At 47.8% G+C, this 21,992-nt stretch overlaps 1 protein-coding gene and 1 long non-coding RNA gene across 2 annotated transcripts in view; one reads left to right on the top strand and one right to left on the bottom strand.

The window, feature by feature from the left end:
* Positions 1-3,739: 3,739 nt before the first annotated feature.
* LOC139259601 (interferon-induced protein with tetratricopeptide repeats 5-like) lies at positions 3,740-7,950 on the bottom strand. Its single transcript, XM_070875089.1, has 2 exons — positions 7,864-7,950; positions 3,740-5,571 (listed from the first exon to the last, which is right to left on the bottom strand). Exons 1-2 carry the CDS (start codon positions 7,866-7,868, stop codon positions 4,119-4,121), a joined length of 1,458 nt encoding a protein of 485 aa, XP_070731190.1. The 5' UTR covers positions 7,869-7,950; the 3' UTR covers positions 3,740-4,118.
* Positions 7,951-19,132: 11,182 nt separating this feature from the next.
* Positions 19,133-21,992, top strand: part of LOC139259602 (uncharacterized) — a 59,169-nt gene continuing 56,309 nt past the window's right edge. Inside the window, exon 1 of the long non-coding RNA XR_011592611.1 lies at positions 19,133-19,187. This is a non-coding gene — a long non-coding RNA (uncharacterized lncRNA). The remainder of the gene's footprint in view (positions 19,188-21,992) is intronic.

Genomic DNA, 21,992 nt, shown 5'->3' with positions numbered 1-21,992 from the left:
GTGAGGACATGTAGACGCGCCTGTCCCCTCCAGTTAGCACCTGCTGCATTTGGTTGTATGCCACCTTGTCCAGTGAGAGAGAGGGAAGCGTGTCAGTGACTTTCGTGCAAACTGTTTGGCTGATGTGGCTGTCATGGTTGAATAGCTGGCTGAGTGTGCAAGCTGTGAGATGTCGGAGTTCAGTGTGTGAGGGCGAAGTGAAGCTACGGATGTGAGGTATGAGGCCTGTTGGTTGTTGGAGAGATTGTTGGTAGGTGAGTGATGGGGATGTGGTGAATTGAGCAGTGGGTGTGGCTCGTGTTGCAGTTGGGAAGACATGGCATTTGAAGATGCATTCACTGACCTTGACCACTCATGTGAGGTCATTGAACTTCTTGCGGCACTGTATCCAGGTCCTCGGGGCTTGACTCCGGGCACTGACCACCACGACTATCTGCTTCCACTTCCTTTTGACCGTGTGTCTGGAGGGCCTCCGGCCCCACTGTGGATACAGAACATCTCGCCTCCTTTCCACCTCCTCCAACAAGACCTCCAGTTCTCCATCCGACAAACTTGGTGCCCGCTAGCTCCCCTGTTGTGTGGTTAGCACTAGTTGGATACACAGATCATTCAAATGAGCAGGCAGCACAAAGTTGACTTGCTGCCTGCATTGCAATCAACAGCCACAGGTTAATCGCACTTCATGATCCCTGCATCCATCTTTTATGAATGGGAAATTGTATTTGACAAATCTGTTTTAGTTTTTTGAAGATGTAACTTGCAGGATGGATAAGGGGGAAACCAGTGGGTGTAGTGTATTTGGATTTTCAAAAAACATTCGATAAGGTGTCACACCAGAGGTTATTACACAAAATTACGTCTCATGGTATTGGGGGTAATATATTAGCATGGATTGAAACTGGTTAATGGACAGAAAACAGAGAGTAGGAATAACCAAGAATGTTTAAGTTTGGCAGGCTGTGACTAGAGGGATACCTCAAGGTTCAGTGCTTGGGCCTCAGCTATTTACAATCTATATTAATGATTTCGATGAAGGGACAGTGTAAAACGTATCCAACTTTGCTGATGATACAAAGTTAGGTGGGAAAGCAAGCTGAGAGGAGCACACAAAGAGGCTGCAGAGAGATAAAGGCCCCTATTTTCTATTTGCTGGATTTTTGGTGCCCACACATGTTAATGTATGATTTTTTTCTGTGCGTTTGCGGCAGAGAAAAAAAATTGGGACTTTCGTCAAAGAAATATTTGAATTTGGTACAACGCTCTCCGAAGTTAGTTTGGGGCGGAGCTACAAGTCTACGGTAAAAACTCTCTGGGCATGCGCGAAAAGCTGAAGTTGCCAGGACAACCAGAGACGCTGATGCAAGCTGAAACCCACTCCCCTGAAAGGACTGCTCCCCACCGGCGGGACCCGGTGCAATCTCCGGCCGAATGGCCCTCCGGCTCCTGAACTTCAACTCGCAGGGTGACCGGGGGGGCCATTCAGTCCGGGATTGTAGTGGGTCCAGCCGGTGGGGAACAGTCCTTTCAGGGGATTGTAGTGGGTCCAGCCGGTGGGGAACAGTCCTTTCAGGGGATTGTAGTGGGTCCAGCCGGTGAGGAACAGTCCTTTCGGAGGGATTGTAGTGGGTCCAGCCGGTGAGGAACAGTCCTTTCGGGGGATTGTAGTGGGTCCAGCCAGTGGGGAACAGTCCTTTCGGGGGGATTGTACTGGGTCCAGCCGGTGAGGAACAGTCCTTTCCGGGGATTGTACTGGGTCCAGCCGGTGGGGGAAGTGTCCTTTCGGGGGGATTGTAGTGGGTCCAGCCGGTGGGGAACAGTCCTTTCGGGAGATTGTAGTGGGTCCAGCCAGTGGGGAACAGTCCTTTCGGCCGGGGATTGTAGCGGGAGGAGCAGTCCTTTTGACCGGAAATGTTCTTCCCTTGCTCCAAAAAGAGTTCCCCGTGAAAAAAAGATAATTTGTTTTCACACAATTGAAAAATTGAAAGATATAAAATTCTTACGGGGCTTGACAGGGTTAATGCTGGGGGGTTAATGCTGGGTAAATGTTTTCCCTGTCTGGGGAATTTAGAACACAGGGTCACAGTCATAGAATAAGGGATAGGCAATTTAGGACTGAGATGAGGAGAAATGTCTTCACTCAAAGGGGTGTGAACCTTGGCAATTCTCTACCCCAGAGAGCTGTGGATGCTCAGTCGTTGAGTATATTCAAGACAGAGGCCGATAAAATTTTGGGAATAAAGGGAATGAAAGGATATGGGGATAGTGCGGGAAGGTGGAATTGAGGTACATCAGTCATGATCTCATTGAATGGCGGAGCAGGCTCGAAGGGCCAAATGGCCTCCTCCTGCTCTGATTTTGAATGTTCTTATGTCTTCGGGGCTGTCCAATTTACCCCCCCCCACCTCCGCCCTCCCACACACAGGTGTCTGTGCAGCCCCTCCAATACCTTAAAACTAGTTTCCAGCATTGCACAGACCTGGGACAATACCTCCACAGAAAAGCTGAACCCTTCCAGGGGCTGCTTTTCCAATAGGACTAAATATGATGTGAGGCGTCTGCAGCCTCTCCCAATGTTAGATTCTTCCATTGTCCCATTCCTCTGGATCTTCCCAACCATTCCTCCCTCACCTTTCTCTAATAGCACTGTGGCTACAGCTAGCAGTGTAAGGGCCATGTGTCACTCCACAATCAACAGCTGTTCAGTTTACTGCCTGTGTTAAAGGCTGGTCTGAATGTTCCTTACAGAGCTGGTACAGTTCACCATCACAAAGTGTGGATTATGAGTGACACTTACTGTCAGCATTAGCACAGATCAATGACACAAATAAAATTGTAGTTGTAGTATCTTTTTATTGGTTATTTTAACACTCAATCTCTGATATTACAGCAAATTAACATTTCTCATTGGGAAATCTGTATCTGCAACTATAAAGCTTTATTATTTTTCATCATTTTAACTTATTTTTATATCCCTTAGCCGTGGTGGAAATTAACCGCTTCCATTGAAGAGGCAGGAAATCAGGGAGCTGCGGGCGGCTCGTTACAGGGAGAGAGAGAACATAATCTTTCTTCAGGCGTGATACCGACCATCCCGTTTTAACAATGTCAGTGACTGAGGCTCCTTGTCAGCAGTGGGATGAATAAAATTAAGCCCACATTATTCTGAAGGAGCACTGGCACTCATCCTGTCCCCCACCAAACAATAATTCATCTCTTATTCAGGACTCTGATGCTATCCCGCCAGGTTTTATTGAGCAAAGGGCCCGCGGTTGTTGCTTCACCCGACAGGCTGTTGTTCCCCATCCATTGAAGAGGCTGCAAATCAGGGAGCTGCGGGCGGCTCATTACACAGAGAGAGAGAGAAATTAATCTTTCTTCAGGCATGATACCGGCCATCCCGTGTAGCAGGGAAATTGCACAATCCGGGTGAAATCGGCCGAACCAGTGTAAAAGATCGCAGAAACTCGAGCATAAGTTCTGTCAAGCATCAACCGAGATTTCCGTGATCTTTAGCCCTGGTTTAAAAAGCTTTCTGCCCGAAGCTGGCGCCGCCCACAAAACTGGCCACACCCCCAGATAGAAATAACAAGGATGGTGAGTTTCCGCCCATTGCGTCCATTTGCAACCTTTCGAGGAGCGTTTTCAAATTGAGCTGGTTTTCTGAGGTGCCCAGGCACAATTTAATAGGTTTTACATCTTAAAAATATTTAAATTATTAAAAGTCTGACTAGTGTGCAACAATAAAACTTATAACTGGTTCAGTATAGATTTTAAAGCCATTTTCATCACCTTAAATCAGGTAAAGCACAGCTGAAAGACTGACTAAAAATATTTAATTTTGCAGGTTACATCCATTTTCAGCTGTATCAATAAAGCTGCACCAATTGCCACTCTTAAATATATCAATGAATATTTTTAATGCAAAAAATAACTGATTACATTCTGTTACACTGACTGACTGCACTGGTTCTTGGAAGATTTTACGTTTGTAATTAAGCAAATGCATTTAGTGGAAACTTAAACTGTAAGCTAACCAGCGTAACTTCAAGTGCAATTTGCACCCAAAGCAGAAACTCTACCCGCTGTGTTTAGTTTTAGCTGGGAGAGTCGTCGTTGATTTAGATAGAAAGGCGTAATTCACAAAGAGCACTTAGATATTCTTCATTGTCACAATCAAACTCCAAGGCCTTTTCAAAGCACTCAATAGCTTCACACTTCTCCCCATCCAGCTGGTGCAGTAACCCAAGAACACCAAAGGCCTTGCTGTCTCTGGGATTCCTGTCAATTTGTTTTGTTGCAATCTTTCTCAAGTTTTCACGACACAATTGCCATTCCACTGTGTCACGTTGGATTTTAAGTCCTTCCAGAAAATAGCTGATGGCATTTGATTCAGATCTTTTGTGATGCAGTTCATATAACCCAAACTGCGCATATACTGCCTGCTTATTATCAGGATGAAAATCCTCTAATTTCAGTAGATTACTGTAAATCTCCTCTGCTTTGAGATATTCTCCATTTAATGAACAGATTCCTGCAAAATCCAGTTGTGCAAAAATAAATGTTAATGGGCGGGGCTCAAATGCCTTTTCAAAATGGTACTTGCATAGTTTGATCAACTCAGTTTTCTGTTGAAAAGCAGCATTGCGAGGGTCTTTGCTGCCTGGATATTTGATCAGTTGATATAGTTTTTTTCTGTAACACAGACCTATTTGGTGGTGTATGAAGGTAGAGTTTGGGCTAATTTCTAATGCTTTCTTCAATAGCTCCACAGCTTTTTCCACATCTCCTTCTCTTCTGTAAAATTTTGCTGCGTAACGAGTTACATATGGAAGATCAGGTGACTTCTGCAATGCTTGTTCAACTAATTTCAGTGCTTCCTCCTTTTGATTGAACTCTTGTAGTTTTAGAGCCAACAGCACCATGGCTACAGAGTCATCTGGATCAAGTTCCAGCACACGTTGTAACCGCTTCACTGATTGGCTGCGGTCACCACTCTCTGGGGTACCAGAAAACCCTTCCAGACGGAACAGAACAGTCGCATAGCCAACGTTCCATTCAGTGTCATCAGGATCTTCCTCCAGAGCCTTCTCAAAACATTCCTTTGCCTCTTCATAATATTTCCTGGAAGATTTCAACAGTGACCAACCCTTCTCCCCGTATACTTCAGGTATCAGTGCTGTATACCGAGAGCCATCAGTAAATTGTTTACAGATCATCTCCAGCTTGTCGAGGTAGGACTGGGCCTCTGTCAGTTGGCCCATGTGATAATATACCCAGGCATAGTTTCCATAGGTGATGATGCTTCTTCTTTCAAATTCATGTTCATGATTCTCCCTCAGAATCTTTTCAGCTTCCTTTAAGTTTTGAATTGCCTCTTCACAGTTGCCTTGCAGACAGTTTACAAAAGCGAGGTGGTTGTAAGACCTGGCCTGATATTTCACACCAGCCTGTATTGAATCTTGCAATCTATACTTCATGTCGTCCAAGTCAATGTTTTCTTTCTGTGGTCCCCACGTGAAGTGACATTGAAGCTGATCGAGCTTCACTTTCAACAAATCCTTCTGTGTGTTGCTGCAAGAGAACAAAATTCATCAAAACCCGTCTCAGACTGGCTGAGTAACCCCCTCCCCTCTCTCCGGTTTCTTTAACTAAAGCCTTCTCCCGACTCCTGGACCCACTGACCATGAAATCTCTGGTCACACAAAGGTGACCTCTGCAAAAACGACTGCAAAAGGAAAAGGTATGACTGCAAATCTCAGCTGTACTCACACTGGTCTCCTTCATGCTCGCTGATGTACCAGCTCATGGACATTTAGTCTTCTCACCCAATGTGCAGCATCGCCTCAAACACCTCCACTCCTTTTCATTCATGCATTCCATTCTGAAATGGGAGTTCCTCACTAAAAAGATCAGAGCTAATTCTAAAACACTCTCCCTCTCACATTGGCAGTCCAGGTAACTCTCCACTAAACAGATCATCAACCTGGTCCTCCACAGGGATCCTGCTGTCTGTGAGCAGGTCATTCCCCACTCCAACATGCGGAAGGAGAACCGAGAGGTCTTTAACATTATGAAAGTTTATGATAGAGTAGACACAGAGAGAGTGTTTCCACTGTGAGGAGGAGCAAAACTAGAGGCCATCAGTGTAAGATAGACACCAAGAAATCAAATAGGGAATTCAAAAGAAACTTCTTTACCCAGAGAGCGGTGAGAATGTGGAACTCGCGACCATAGGGAGTGGTTGAAGCAAATAGTATCGATGCATTTAAGGGGAGACCCGATAAGCAAATGAGGGAGAAGGGATTAGAGGGTTATGCAGATAGAATTAGCTGAGGAAAGACAGGAGGAGGCTCGAGTGGAGCATAAACCAGCATGGACTGGTTGGGCTGAATGGCCGGTTTCTGTGCTGTGTATCCAATGTAACACTCTCCAATCCCATCCTTAAAGCAGAAAAGGCCCAACACAAAGATATCAGCATTCTGAAAGACCATGTTTCATGAACTGACTCTTACCCTGCTGAAAATCTTCCACCATGCCATCCTCCAGGTGTGATGTTAAACCAAGGCAGCCTCTGCCTATTCCAGTGGATCAAGTGGACCTCATAGATTCTATGGCATTATCCGTGAATTCTGTGTTCCTCTAACTCGGGCTCGTGTCCATCCCCCACTTCACCCACTGATGGTGGCCGAGCCATCAGCCCAGACAGGCCCGATACTCTGGAATTCCCTCGCTGAACCTCTCCACCTCACTCTCCTCCTTTACAATCTCCTATCTCTTTGACTAAGCTTTTGTCATCCCTCTAACCATCCCCTTCTTTGCCTCGGTGTCCATTGTTGTCTGATTACGTTGCTGTGAAGCACTGTGGGATGTTTTACTCGGTGAAAAGTGCTATATAATTGCCAGTTATTGTTGTTGTGCAAACTGAATTGTCGCATTTCCCGACAAAACAACAGTGACTGCACTGCAAAATAATTCACTGAATGTGAAGCACTTTGGGGCATTTCTAAGAGATGTGATAATGTGTTACATCAATACAAATTCTTTCTTCCTTGCTGTTAAACTCACGTCGATACACTTCATCCCCCAGCCATCCCAGCTTCTCCTTGCACTCTACTCCGCCTGCCTCTTGTTCCTGTTGGCTCTCGTCTCCCTCCCCCCACAATCCAAGCTGTCATTCTTACCCCTGCCCCAGTTCATGGTGGCTTTCCTCCCTTTGCTGCTCCGTTCAAACTGCTGCACCTGTCCTTTCCCCCAGTTCATGTCAGCACTCTTCTCCCCCGCCCACATTCTCAATGTAAGTCAGCACTTTTCCTTCTCCTACACACTTTAAGCTGGCACTCTCCTCCTGCATTTCATGCTGTGTCCATCCCCCCCATCCCAGTCCATGCTGTACTCTCCCTTTGCTTTATAGTTCAGGTTGCTTTAGTTTGGATATATGAAAGTGCTGGAAATCACTATTTTACATTTGTAGATCCCTTCTAGATTCTCATGGAACACAAAGTGAAACTTTCTTTCTTCAAACTCTGGATATGACCTGAGGGCACTTACAGAATACACCTTTCCACCACAGTGTAATATTCAAGTTTAACTTTGTACTTTCAACAAAGCCGAGTCAAAAATAATGTAAATTGTTGTTTGAGTTATAATCCTATGAACAGGTCTGCCTTTTGCCTCATGTTTACTGACTATCACCAGTCTTGGTGCAGCAGTGTTCCCTTATCTGTGTGTCTCACTGTGAGCCACTAATCCCAGCTCTCTGCATTTCAACTGCTTTGTAATGTAAGCTACTTTATTTCTGAAAACTAGCTCCTTCGATAGTCTCCACGTAAATTTAAATAAAGGAGGAATTCCAATGACCGTTACCTCATAGTGCTGATCGATGGACAATGCGTTGAATTCCCTTTTCAGCTCCAACTGTACTTCCAATGGAGAGTTGATCGAGAAGTGTGTTGATGTGTTGTTTTCCAGCTCGTTTATCCTGTTCAGTCAGTTATTGCTTAAATCATTGTCTGAATGTGAATAGAAACTAAACCTATAAAATGTAACAAAGAACCAAATGGTTGAAAACAGGTGCGAAATGGAGCAGTGCTAATAAGACCCGCCTGTTTGAAAGTCTGGATTTAGCATACAATTTTAGTCCTAATTGGTGATTACCACAATTTGAACGCCTGGAGGTACTAAACAGACACCTGGGACTAAAAATTTGATTGCGTAATACCTGTTGTTTGGGCGCTATAGGTGCCTTTTTGGGTCAAAACAGCATCAGCGCCGTGCTCGCACAATTCTGGTGCAGGCCGTGCTGGACACCATCTTTCTGAGGACGTTAGTGTCGGCGCTTGGAGCGTGTGCCAGATTATGTAGATTGGGAACATCGTGACCTCAGTCAGCGTGCAATGATAATTTGACACCAGAACTGCTATTTTCATCCTCAATGGTGCAGGAAACGCCCTGTGTTACCCTCGCACAGCTGAACAGGGTTCAGCAGCTGAAAGGACATCCGACCAGTGATATTTAAAGGGATCATCAACCACTCTCAGGTCAGTTGCTGATTAATTTCCACTGGCTCCGTGTAAGTTTGTGGAACCGTTTGGAGCTTTTTCGAGTTGTTTAAAGTTGGTGGGTGACAGGGAGTGGTGCGGCAAATGGAGAGGGCCTTGTTTCTGATTTCAAGTTTTCTGGTCAGCCCACTTGCTCCCAGACATGGGTGTTCTAGTTGTATTTCCCCTTGGCCTGCAGCATGACAGGGAGATGGAGCAGAGGCAGCGAAGAAGAGAACAAGCTGCTCACAGAGGGAGGAGGAAGAGGGGAATAAGGTCTCTCAGCAGGAGGCATTAACCACTTAGGGTCTTCCGAGAGCAATTCTCTTACCTCAGCCTGAGCCAGGAGCAGTGAGTGAGGTGCGTGCACTTTACTTGGTGATGCTCACAAACTCTGCTACCTCCCACAACATGACCTGCAGCCTCACTCTAGGGCAATGGCTGATAAGGTCACCGTGGTCCCAATTTTTTTGCATCTGGATCCTTCCCAGCTGGAGCAGGCAACATCTGTAATATCTCCCAATTCGCTGCCCATTACTATATAAGAGATGTGACAGATGCTCTTTATGCCAGGAGAGGTGACTTCATTGTTTTCTCTCTGACCAGAGAGATCCAGGCAGAGTGCGCACCTGCTTTACCAGGGTAACGGGATTCCCCATGGTGCAGGGTGCCATCGACTGCACGCATGTAGCTTTGTGGGTGCCACACCAAGTGCTGAGATGTACCACAACCGCAAAGGTTACCACTTGCTGAATGTGCAGTTGGTGTGCGACCATGCTCAGCACATCATGATGCTGAATGCCTGGTTTCCTTGCAGCAGTTATGATGCTTTCGTCTGTGCCAGTCCGCTGTTCACTCAGTCTTTGAGCCACCAACACAAAGCAGAGGTGGCTGCTGGGTGACAAGGGCTATCCGCTGAACATCTGGCTCATGGCTCCGCTCCGCAACCCAACAACACATGGGTAGCATGTGTACAATTAGAGACGTGCTGCCATACAGAATCTGATAAAGCAGACCATTTGTGTCCTTAAACAAGGCTTCTGCTGCCCTGCAGTACTCACTAGATCACGTCTCAAGATTCGTCGTGTTCTGCTACAGGTTCCCGAACCTTGCTATCATGAGAGCACAGCCGTTGCCACCAGCAATACAGTGACCAGCTGAGGAGAGGGAGGGGGAGGAATCAGAGGAGGAGGAGGAGGAAGAGGAGAAGGAAGTGGAGGAGGAGGAAGTGGAAGATGGGGAAGTGGAAAAGGAGGAAGTGGAAGGGAGGAGGCAATCCAGACAGCCCTTCCTTCCCGGGCTTTCCGTGAGCGAATAATCCGACTAGGGTACGAGAGAACACAACCCCGATTCCCGATTGAACAATAATCCCCCACCTTACCTTCCCTCTGTTACTGACCATTGCAGCATTCGCTTGCCCACAATGTGGAACTAAAAGCCATCACAAAGGAGACATTCCAATCCAACTTTATCCATCAATCCATCCGATATAACCAAACAAAGTCAACTAATCACCCTTGTGCATTACCTTAGTGCCTGTCTTCCATGTGCTCCTACAAAGTGCTACCCCAGTATATCCGGGAGGGCGCTGAGCACCTCATGTCTCATCGTCGAGAGCATGCAGAGAACAAGTGCAACACCGCCTCCAGTGCACCAGTGCAGCCTTCGGCCGTCTGAGGAAAGGAGTGTTTGAAGACCAGACCCTCAAAACTGCCACCAAGCTCATGGTCTGCAGGGCTGTAGTAATACTTGTCCTCCTGTATGGCTCAGAGACATGGACCATGTGCAGCAGACACCTCAAGTCGCTGGAGAGATACCACCAACGAAGTCTCTGCAAGATCCTACAAATCCTCTGGGAGGACAGATGCACCAACATTAGCATCCTTGACCAGGCCAACCTCCCCAGCATTGAAGCACTGACCACACTTGATCAGCTCTGCTGGGCAGGCCACATTGTTCACATGCCTGACACAAGACTCCCAAAGCAAGCACTCTACTCAGCAAACAAGCCAAAGCTGGGCAGAGGAAACGTTATAAGGACACCCTCAAAGCCTCGCTGATAAAGTGCAATATTCCCACTGACACCTGGGAGTCCCTGACCAAAGACCGCCCTAAGTGGAGGAAATGCATCTGGGAGGGCACTGAGCGCCTCAAGTCTCATCGCCGAGAGCATGCAGAAAACAAGCGCAGGCAGCAGAAAGAGTGTGCGGCAAACCAGTCCTTCCCACTCCTTCTCTCAACGACAATCTGCCCCACCTGTGACAGAGTCTGCGGTTCTCATATTGGACTGTTCAACCACCCACAAACTCATTTTAAGAGTGGAAGCAAGTCCTCCTCGATTCCGAGGGACTGCCTCTGATGTTGATGACTCCCTTTGAGGTCCTACCCTTTAATTTTTCTCCTAGCGCCCTAAATTCTGCCTGCAGGACCTCATCCCTCGTTCTACCTATGTCATTGGTCCCGATATGGACCACAACCTCTAGCTATTGACTCTCTCCCCCCAGAATGCCCTGCGTCTGCTCTGTGACATCCTTGATCATGGCACCAGGGAGGCACCATACTATCCTGGAGTCAAGCCTACGGCCGCAGAAAGGCCTCTATTCCCCTAACTATTGAATCCCCTATCACGACAGCTCTTTTATTCTTTGTCCCTCCCCGCTGTGCAGCTGAACCACCCATGGTGCCTTGGACTTGGCTCTGGCTGCACTCCCCAGAGGCACCATCGCTCTCACCGATGCTCAGAAGAGAATATCGGTTGGAAAGCGAGGTGGACTCGGGGGGACTCCTGCACAACCTGTTTAGCATTCTTCCTCCGTCTGGTGTTCACCCACTTCACCGTTACCTGCAGACTTTTAAGCTGCATGGTGACCACCTCCTGTAACGTGCTATCCACGTAGCTCTCAGCCTCGCGGATGCACCGTATTGACTCCAGCCGCCACTCAAGCTCGAAACGCGGAGCTGGAGTAGTTGAAGCTGGAGACACCTCCTGCGCACGTGGCCGTCTAGGCCGTACGAAGCATCCAGGACTTCCCACATGCTGCAGGATGTAAAGTCCATGGGACTGAGCTGCCCTGTCATCCCTCTAATTAGACTTATCTGATTATAAAAGAGAAAGAGAAAGAGAAAAAGAAAGATACTTACCAATCAAACAGCCAATCATTTACCTGCCCGGACGAGGACTGTGAGGTCATCGCCAGAAGTTAACTCCTCGCCGACCTCCGGGCTTTCTGCTCCTCGGACTCCTGACTCGGGACCTCCCAAACTCTTGGATCCCCAGAACTCTCAGACCTCCCGAACTCTCGGACCTCTGGATCTCTCAGACCTCCCGAACACTCAGGCCTCCATAACTCTCAGACCTCCCGAATTCTCAGACCTCCCGAACACTCAGACCTCCCGAACTCTCGGACCTCCGGATCTCTCAGACCTCCCGAACTCTCAGACCTCCCGAACTCTCAGACCTCCCGAACTCTCAGACCTCCTGAACACTCAGGCCTCCATAACTCTCAGACCTCCCGAATTCTCAGGCCTCCCGAACACTCAGACCTCCTGAACACTCAGGCCTCCTGAACTCTCAGACCTCCCGAACTCTCAGACCTCCTGAACACTCAGACCTCCCGAATTCTCAGGCCTCCTGAACTCTCAGACCTCCCGAACTCTCAGGCCTCCCGAACTCTCGGAACCCAGGGCCTCCCAAATGAATAATGGATCTGTCACACCTTCCATGCTGGAAAGGATGGGCTCCAAGCTCTGCCCAAAGCCCTGTGCAAGTTTGGTGCTCCTCCATGCTCCTTGACATTGCACTCAGACTTTCTGGCAGGCCTGCCAATGTACCAAGCCTTTTGTTATGCAGACACCCATCAATGTTTCTCTGTAGGCTGCCCATCGAAGGCCTCATCTGAGTCCACTGCAGCAGAACTCATATGTGCCCTCACCCTCCAAGGAGCTGGCACCTGCACTACCTTGTCCTCTGCCTCGCTGCAGACCACTCACGCCCGGTGACTCACCATGTGAAGATCCCGCCTCTAATCTACCCTCTAAACTCCGCGGAGTGTTAGTTCGGGATGTGGGATGAGGGGGCAAGTGTGATGTGCTCTTTCCACCCCTCCGCTATCCACGGGCTCAGCCATGCCCCTCCAAAAAATGGCCTGTACCATCTCCTCCAAGTGGGTGAGGTGCTGCAGGCAAGCCTGTATCCCACTGGTTAGGTTCTGTTGGCGCTGGTTATGCGCCACCTTTTCCTACAAGGAAGTGTAAAGTCCTGACCCTGCAGTACAGACTTAAACAAGGCACATGCTGAAGTCAAGGTCACTCTGGACCTGCACCTTTATTTCACAGCTCTCGAGTGCCACACTTGCCACACCCTCCCCCAAGGTCTTATTGGCTTTATAGATTTAGTCTCTCAGGTGGTCTGCGCTCTCGCATGGAGCGTCTTAGTTGTGGGTCAGTTGTTTGCCTTGGTGCCTGTTTTTCTTTCGGTGTGACTGCTGGTATCTCGCCTGGGCTGTCTGTTGAGACTGCCCTTTTCTCAGGTTGTTCCCTCTGTCTGTCCACCAGGTGTGGTGTGAGTTCCACATTGTAGTCTGCCTCTGGTTCTGCAGTGTTGTTGGTGAATCTACTTTTTACTTGGTCGACATGCCCCCAGCAGGTTTGGCCATTGTCCATTTGTACAACTAGTAGCCTGTTTCCTTCCTTGCCTGTTTCTGTCCCTGCAAGCAATTTGGGACCCCTGCCATAGATTAGCACAAACACTTTGTCCCCTATCTCATTCCACTTCCCCCTCAAATTTCGTTCATGGTACTCAGTTAGCTTCCGGCACTTTGCCTCAACAATTTCATGTATGTCTGGGAGGATTAACGAGAGCCTGGTCTTTAAGGTCCAGTTCATCAACAGTTGCGCGGGGGGAACCCCAGTCAACGAATGCGGACGAGATCTGTATGCCAGTAGCAGTCGTGACAGGCAGCTCTGCAGCATGGGACCTTGGATTTTTAGCATGCCTTGTTTAACGATTTGTACTGCTTGTTCCACCTGGCCATTGGAGGCCAGCTTGAACAATGCCATCTTAACATGATTTATGCCGTGGTCACCTATAAAATCTTGAAATTCTGCGCTGGTGAAGCACGGACCATTATCACTGACCAATATGTCAGGAATTACGGGCATTGCAAACATGGTTCTAAGGCTCTCCACAGTGGTAGAGATGGTGCTCGAGTTTAAAGCGGTGCACTCGATCCACTTTGAAAATGCATCGATGACTACGAGGAACATTTTGCCCATGAATGGGCCCGCATAGTCTACATGCACCCGCGACCACGGTTTGGTGGGCCAGGGCCAGGGGCTTAGGGGGGCCTCCCTGGGTGCATTACTGAGTTGGGCACAAATGGTGCACCGCCGGACGCAGAGCTCCAAGTCCGCGTCAATGCCAGGCCACCAGACGTGGGATCTGGCTATGGCCTTCATAAGGACGATCCCCGGGTGCTCGCGGTGGAGCTCCCGGACAAACACCTCTCTGCCTCGCAAGGGCATAACTACTCGGCTGCCCCACATCAGGCAGTCTGCCTGGAGTGATAGTTCATGCATGCGCCTATGGAAAGGTTTGATCTCCTCGGGGCAGGCATCACGAGCCTCTGCCCAGTCACCAGTTAAAACACATCTTTTGACTAAGGATAACGTGGGGTTGCTGGTCATCCAGGCTCTGATTTGACGAGCCGTCATGGGCGAACCTGTGGATTCAAAGGCATTGATTGCCATGACCATCTCACAGTCCTGTTCGTCAGACCCTTCCGTGGTCACCAGGAGTAGCCTGCTAAGCGCGTGTCTGTGCCTGGTCTGTGCCTTATGGTATAGTCGTAGGACACCAGCATGAGTGCCCACCGCTGAATACACGCCGAGGCATTGGCATTTATTGCTTTGCACTCGGATAGCAGGGATGTGAGGGGTTTGTGGTCAGTTTCTAATGCGAACTTGGCCCCGAAAAGATATTGGTGCATCTTTTTGACACCATACACGCACGCGAGCGCCTCCTTCTCAACCATACTATACCCGCGCTCCGCCCGCGAAAGTGACCTGGAGGCATAAGCAATGGGTTGTAATTTACCTTCATCATTGACATGCTGTAAAACGCACCTGACCCCATATGCTGACGCATGCCTTATTGAAGGCACATTCTTGGGCATTTCCCCAAAACCAATCGCACCCCTTTCTGAGTAGCACGTGGAGAGGCTCCAGCAGCGAGCTCAAGTTCTGCATAAAGCTCCCAAAGTAATTGAGTCGCCCGAGAAAGGCGCGCAGTTCCGGGGCCTGGGTGCCAGACGAATTGCTTCGGTTTTGGATTCTGTTGGGCGGAGTCCTTCTGCCCAAAAATTCAACCTCGGGCGCGAGAAACAGACACTTGGATTTCTTAACTCTTAGGCCTACCCGGTCCAATCGACTTGGTACTTGCTCCAAATTGCAGAGATGGGAGTCGGTGTCCCTGCCCGTGATGAGTATGTCATCTTGAAACACAACCGTCCCCGGGATGGACTTGGGCAGACTCTCCATGTTGCGCTGGAATATAGCAGCTGCCAACCTGATGCCGAATGGGCATTGATTGTACACAAAAAGGCCTCGATGTGTGTTGATGGTGGTGAGTAGCTTAGACTCTTCGGTCAGTTCTTGTGTCATATACGCAGATGTGAGATCTAGTTTCGAGAAAAGTTTTCCTCCAGCCAATGTGGCAAATAGGTCCTCCACTCTGGGCAGCGGGTATTGGTCCTGTAGGGAGACTCTGTTTATGGTAGACTTGTAATCCCCACAGATTCGTATGGATCCATCAGGCTTCATGACGGGAATGATGTGACTTGCCCAGTCGCTAAATTCCACGGGTTAGATAATGCCTTCCCGCAGAAGCCGGTCCAGTTCGTGTTCAGTCTTTTCCCTCATCACAGAAGGCACAGCTCTAGCCTTGTGATGGACCGGTCTGGCATCCTGTGTGTTGTAGATTTTAACTTTAGCCCCTTTGAAGGTGCCCACACCTGGCTGAAAGAGATGTTCAAAACGACTTAAAACTGTTGAGCAGGAGGTCCGTTCCTCTGACGACATGGCGTAAACATCATCCCATTTTCAATTTAGTTTTGCCAGCCAGCTTCTCCCCAACAGTGCTGGGAGATCTCCGGGCACAATCCACAGGGGAAGTCGGTTCACCGTCCCTTTGTGTGTGACTGAGAGCATGGTGCTGCCAAGGATTGGGACGATTTCTTTGGTATAGGTCCTTAGTTTGGTGTCGATCCTTGTGAGTTTTGGTCTGTTGCTTTTGCGGCCACAGCTGTTCAAATTGTTGGACGCTCATGAGAGATTGACTAGCTCCCGTGTCCAGTTCCATGTTGATGGGTATCCCGTTGAGAAGGACCCTCATCATTATTGGAGGCGTCTTGTTGTAAGAACAGTGGACATTGATCGTGTTGACCCGCTGTACCCCAGCATCCCGGGCACTGTCCCCACCGTCTTCTGGTCCGCTTTCCGACCCATCCGATTCGTATATCAGCCGAGCTGTTGTTTTTCTGCACATGCGAGCCAGATGCCCTGTATAGTTGCAGTTTCTGCAAACAGCATGCTGAAATCGACACCCCCTGTTGAGTGCCTTCCCCCACATCTCCAGCACAGACCGCTTCCATTGTTTCCGAAGGATGAGCTGCGTCTGGCTGGTCTCTCTTGAGCTTCTCTCAGTCTGTAGTTGATTGCTCGCATTGTGAGTTGATGAGGTGTGAACGGCCGTTCATGTGGACCTTGATGGCTTCTGGCGCCACTGCCTGCTGTTGAAGACCTGCTCTCCTGTCTTTGTCTGTGTGTGGGGGTAGTGGCTTGATTCACACTTTGAACCCCTTGTTCTGATGTTTCGTTAGTTGTCGTACCCGCAGTATAGATCAACCTCGTTTCTTCTTCTCCTGCCAAGAATGTCTGTGCGACCAGTGCTGCTGCCTCTAAAGTCAAGTTCTTGGTCTCTATAAGCTTTCGGAATATGCCTGCATGGCCTATTCCTTCAATAAAAAAGTCTCTCGGTACTTCTCTCCTTAGTTCATCGGAGAACTCACATAAACTAGCCAGCCTCCGAAGTTCCGCCACAAAGTCGGGTATGCTCTGTACACAGCGTCTGTAGTTGTAGAACCTGTGTCTGGCCATGTGTAGGCTGCTCGCTGGCTTCAGGTGGTCTCTCACCAGTGTGCTCAACTCCTCAAACGACTTGCTTGCTGGTTTCTCGGGTGCCAGCAGGTCCTTCATTAAGGCGTATGTTTTCGAGCCACAGCTGGTCAAGAGATGGGCTCTTCTCTTGTCTGCCTCATCGTCTTTGGTTACAAAGCTTTGCTGGAGTCTTTCTATAAAGTCCTCCCAATTGTCTCCGGCATTGTATTTCTCATCTGAGCCGTTGGTAGCCATTCTGTGGATTCTGTGATCCCGTAACTCGTCGCCACTGTAAAGTCCTGACCCTGCAGTACAGACTTACACAAGGCAATGCTGAAGTCAAGGTCACTCTGGACCTGCACCTTTATTTCACAGCTCTCGAGTGCCACACTTGCCTGAGACCTGCCTTTATATACCTGTGTGGAACAGGTATGCAGTGTCTCCTGCAAGTGCACCCCTGGTGGTAAGGTATGCTTGTGGTTACAGGTCATATCTAGTTACAGTCATGTATAGCATGGTAAGATACAGTTATGTACAGTAGTGTGAGATACATGACAGGAAAGGTGTCAGGTGCAATGTGTTTGGGTGATATGTCTGTCATAGTTGAATAGCTGTCAGTGTGTGTAAGTTGTGAGATTTGGGTTTGAGACATGCAGCAGTGGTAATGTGTGAGGGTAAGGTAAAGTTATGAATGTGAGATCTGAGTTGTGATTGATAGAAATGCTTTGTAGGTGATTGATGGGGTTTTGGTGAATTAATAATGTTGAAGGCTACTGGACCAGTTGGTGGGATATAGAATTTGAAGATAATTTTACTGACCTTGAATACTCATATGAGGTCATTAAACTTCTTCCTGCACTGTGTCCATGTCCTAGGTGCTACACTGCTGGTATTCATCACATTGTCTAGCTGTTCCCACTGCACTTTGGTCTGCTGCCTGGAGGACCTCCTGGGCCCCCTGTGGGAGCAGCACCTCTCTCCTCGAGTTGACCTCCTGCACAAAGGCCTCCAGTGCTGCATCAGAGAACCTTTGTGCATGCTCTCTCACCTGTTGTGCCATTATTATATGATTTTTTTGGACTGTCTTCCTCAGCCAGTTGAATGATCTGCTGCAGGCAGAATGCACCTTCCCTTTAAGAGGTGCAGACAACCTTTAAGTAGAGCAGGCTAGCTTTTCTTGCAGCAGTATGTGTGGGCTTCTCGCGCTCACTTCCACTGGAGCAGTGCTCTGGCTGGCACGCAGTGGCACGTTGCAGGATGACTCAGGGACTGAGTGAGAGGATGCACATGTTCTTGGATGCAGCAATGGAGGTCCTGGTGGAGATGATCTAGAGGCAGATGGATGTCCTGTGCCCACAGGAGGAAGGATGCTACCTCACCCTCTTCACCCTCCTGTCCCTCTCTCCTTTTTATAATTTTTATTTTACAGGAGCTTGACCCAGCAATGATGAAGGAAAGACGATATGCTTCCAAGTCAGGCTAGTGTGTGACTTGCAGGGGAACTTGTTGGTGGTGGCGTTCCCATCCGCCTGCTGCCCATGTCCTTCTAGGTGGTAGAGGTCGCGGGTTTGGGAGGTGCTGTCGAAGAAGCCTTGGCGAGTTGCTGCAGTCCATCTTATCGATGATACACACGGCAGCCACGATGCGCTGGTGGTGAAGAGAGTCAATGTTCAAGGTGGTGGATGGGATACCAATCAAGCGGGCTGTCAAGGTGGCATCGTGCTTATTGAGTGTTGTTAGACCTGCTCGTGTCAAGCTCTTCCACACTTCTCATTGAACCAGGGTTGGTCCCCGGTTTGATGATGTTGGCCTGGAAATCCCGACCTCCCCGGGTCTGTACGGAGTGTGTACGGACCGGGGAAGGCATCGCAAAAGCCGGTTTTCAGCGCACAATGCGCACGCGCTGAAAAGCAGCTTTTCCGATCTGTCCAGCTGGAGCTCGACAGATCGCACACATCTCAGGAGCGAGGACATTTGTACGGGCAAGATTGCAGGATTTACCCAAATCTTGCCCAGCAAATGTCCTCAAAACTCTTGCGCCTGATAAAAGCAGGCACATAGCCGACTTTTACAGGTGTAAGAGTTTTAAAATACTCAAAAATATAATAACATTAAATTAAAAAAGCACATTTTATTGTTAAAAACCCTGCCCACAAAGGTAAGTTTATTTTTAACCTTCATTACAAAACTTTAAAAAAAATGGGAACAATATATATTTTTTCTAAGGCATTTATTAACTTTAATTTCAATTAATTTTAATTATGTTCGGTGTGTTTTTTATTTTTTATTGTGGTGTTTAGTGTGTTTTGTTTCCCTCATTAATAGCGATAGAACTGGTCGATACGGAGCTCCCATTGCTAATACTGGACCTGATTGGCTGAGCAGTCACACGTGATTGCACCGTCTCCGTGGGAACCCGGAGGAGTGGAGCACACTTCGCAGCACGGGAAGAGAAGGCCTCCCTACCGGAATCCCACGCTCCTCCGGAACCACCAGGTAATTACGTTAAAATTCTCCGGTCAGAGGCGTTTGTCCGGAAGAAACCTCCGGCCGAATTTCAGGGCCAATACTGGAGTGAGTGATATGCTGGGAAAATGGAGAAACAGCCATTCTCGGCTGAGGAACCTAGGAACCCAGATCTTAGTGGCCCCACAAATAAATGTTAGCTGACGAATATAAAACCAACCGAGTGATCTTAAAATGAGGCCATTTAAGGAAGTTTCCAAGAGAACGTAATTCTGAATCACAATCATGAGAAAATGCATTCAATTTTGAAATCCACCACAAAATTACCACAGTGGTCCACTAGGTGGAGCAGTAGTCCACTAGGTGGAGCTATATTCCACTCATCGTAGGTAGTCTCACCTTTATATGTTTTCTCAAAGCACTTTAATCACCTAACACTCAGCAATTACTACTTCAAGGGGGAATGTCACCATGCGTGTAAGGGTAACAGAGTTGTGGCTCATGTGATTCTGATGGACCAATCAGATCTCTTGCAATGAGCACAGAAAAGGGCCCAAAAGTCGACGATTTTAATACAATGATAGATAAAAGTTGGAATGAAGTAGAAAAGCTTGCACCGTGCTGTTGATTCTATCTGAACCAGTAGATTACACAGATCAAGCATGTTATTTGAGCTAAAAATACAAAGGGATTCATTATTCCCCTTGTTTGGCTCAGATCGATGAGGTGAGTCGTTCCATTCAATTCAGACATCCTGAGTAATCGATATTCTGGAGGATATTTCTGAAGTAATAGGCTCGATTGACAGCCAGGTTTGTGTGGAAGACTTGAGCCAGGTGTGTGAGAGGGTCACGGCCATGGATCTTTGTAGACCATTGATGGACAGCACTGTATCTCTGCTGACTTCAGGCTGACTGTTGAACTGAGTGCAGGTGGCCAAGTATAAGCCCCGTGTCGCAATCTGCAGGGTTTGTGAGCGAAGGCTTGTGTTTGGCCGTCTGCCCAGTCTGAAACCAGTAGAAATACAGGGCTATTGAGAGAACCCTGTGGTATGTGAGAAATAGAGCAAGTGTGTGTCAAGGGCTAATTTAATGTCAAGGTCGCAGGAGAAGCTTCCATCTTGTATTGATTCCCAGAGGAAGAATAAAGTCTACATTTACTATAAATCTATTATTTATGTTCAGTACTGGTCACAGATTTGTTTGAATGTGTCCTGTGCTTTATAGACTGAGCTGTGATCTGATAATATTAATCTTCCACTTACCGATGAGAGCACATGGTATATCCAGTCAGCCAGAATACTGTGTTTCACATTTATTCTTATAGCCCTTCGAGATTTTACATTTTAAAATGAACTTTTATATTTATTTCCAGATTTGTTTGAAAATCCAGCCCATTTGTTGCTCCACGAAGGGTTTCTCTGGGAGAGTAAATCCATTGGAATTTTGTTTCAATTTTCTGATGGTGCATCTGCAATTCTATCCTGCTCCCCAACTTTTTACTTAAACTGCAAATTAAAACCCTTAATTTGTGCACATTTATAGCAATATTTTCACTGAACGAGTCACACAGATACCATATTGAGGTAGTTTCACACAATAACGGATCAGAGCTTACATTTATTTAGTGCCTTTAATGTTACAGTAAATGTCCCAAGATGATCCATAGAGGGGGAATGGATACCCAGCAATAGTAAAGGAAAGGTGAAAGGTTAGACAGGTAGATTTTTAGCAGGTTTTGTTGGTGGGGCGAGAAGGAGCAAGGTACAGGGGTTTAAGGGGAAGTGTCCCAGACAGCAAGGCCAATGAGGCGATTTACCAGCTCTCAGAATTTCCTGCTTAAGGCTGCTCTTAAACAAAGTGTGTGAGCCACAAGTTACTTTAAAATATTTAAACAGGCCAAAGGTGAAATTTCCCAGCCTTTTCAGTTGGATCTCCCCATGATCCTGTTATTTGCTTTGTGAGCCTATTTGGAGTGGTCCTAAGGAAAGGAACTTTCCTTTAAAAGTCACTGTTCCTTTAAGGGCTCCATGACAGAACCTTAAAGGGGCAGCAACTTTTTTGGCATTTTTTTGTTTGTATTTTTACTGGGAAAGTTTGAACTGTAACAGATTATTAAGGAAGTACAGGGACACTGAACGGGGGAGTGGAGGAAGAACAAAAGGGACGTTCTGTGATCGGCTGGAAGACAGGAGGGATTTAAGAGACAAAAATGAGATGGTAATGGTACAAATTAGGAAACAAAAGATGAGTCTCGATGGAATGTGAATGGTGGAATCATCACCAATTGCCGTGGGAAAGAGAGAAAAAAAAATAAAAAGATGGTGGGCATTGTAATAAAAAGGGAGGAAAGTGAACAAAAGACGGGCAGAGGTTCTGGTCTGAAATTGTGGAACTGGATGTTGAGTTGAGAAGGCTGTAAAGTGCCGAAACGAAAGATGACCTTCTGCTCCTTGAGTTTGCGTCGAGCTTCATTCGAACAGTGTCGGAGGCCGAGGTCGGGGAGGTCAGAGTCGGAATGAAGTGGAGAAATAAAGTGAGGCAACCGGAAGCTCAGGGTCACGCTTACGGACTGAACAAAGAGATTCTGCAAAGTGGTCACCCCATCTGCATTTGCTCTGCCCGTTGTCGAGGGGACCACATCGTGAGCAGCGAATACGGTGAATACTAAATTGAAAGAGTTACAAGTAAATTGCTGTTTCACGGGGAAGGAGTGTTTGGGGCCCTGGATAGTGGGAAGGGAGGAGGCAAAAGGACAGGTGTTGCATCTCCTGTGCTGGCATGTGAAGGTACCGTGGGAAGGGAGGGGTTGCTGGGGGTAATTGCGGAATGACCA

Source organism: Pristiophorus japonicus, chromosome 3 (genome assembly GCF_044704955.1).
Source record: "Pristiophorus japonicus isolate sPriJap1 chromosome 3, sPriJap1.hap1, whole genome shotgun sequence".
In the NCBI taxonomy this organism is placed as follows: domain Eukaryota; kingdom Metazoa; phylum Chordata; class Chondrichthyes; family Pristiophoridae; genus Pristiophorus; species Pristiophorus japonicus.
This window is presented reverse-complemented; position numbering and strand designations above follow the sequence as displayed.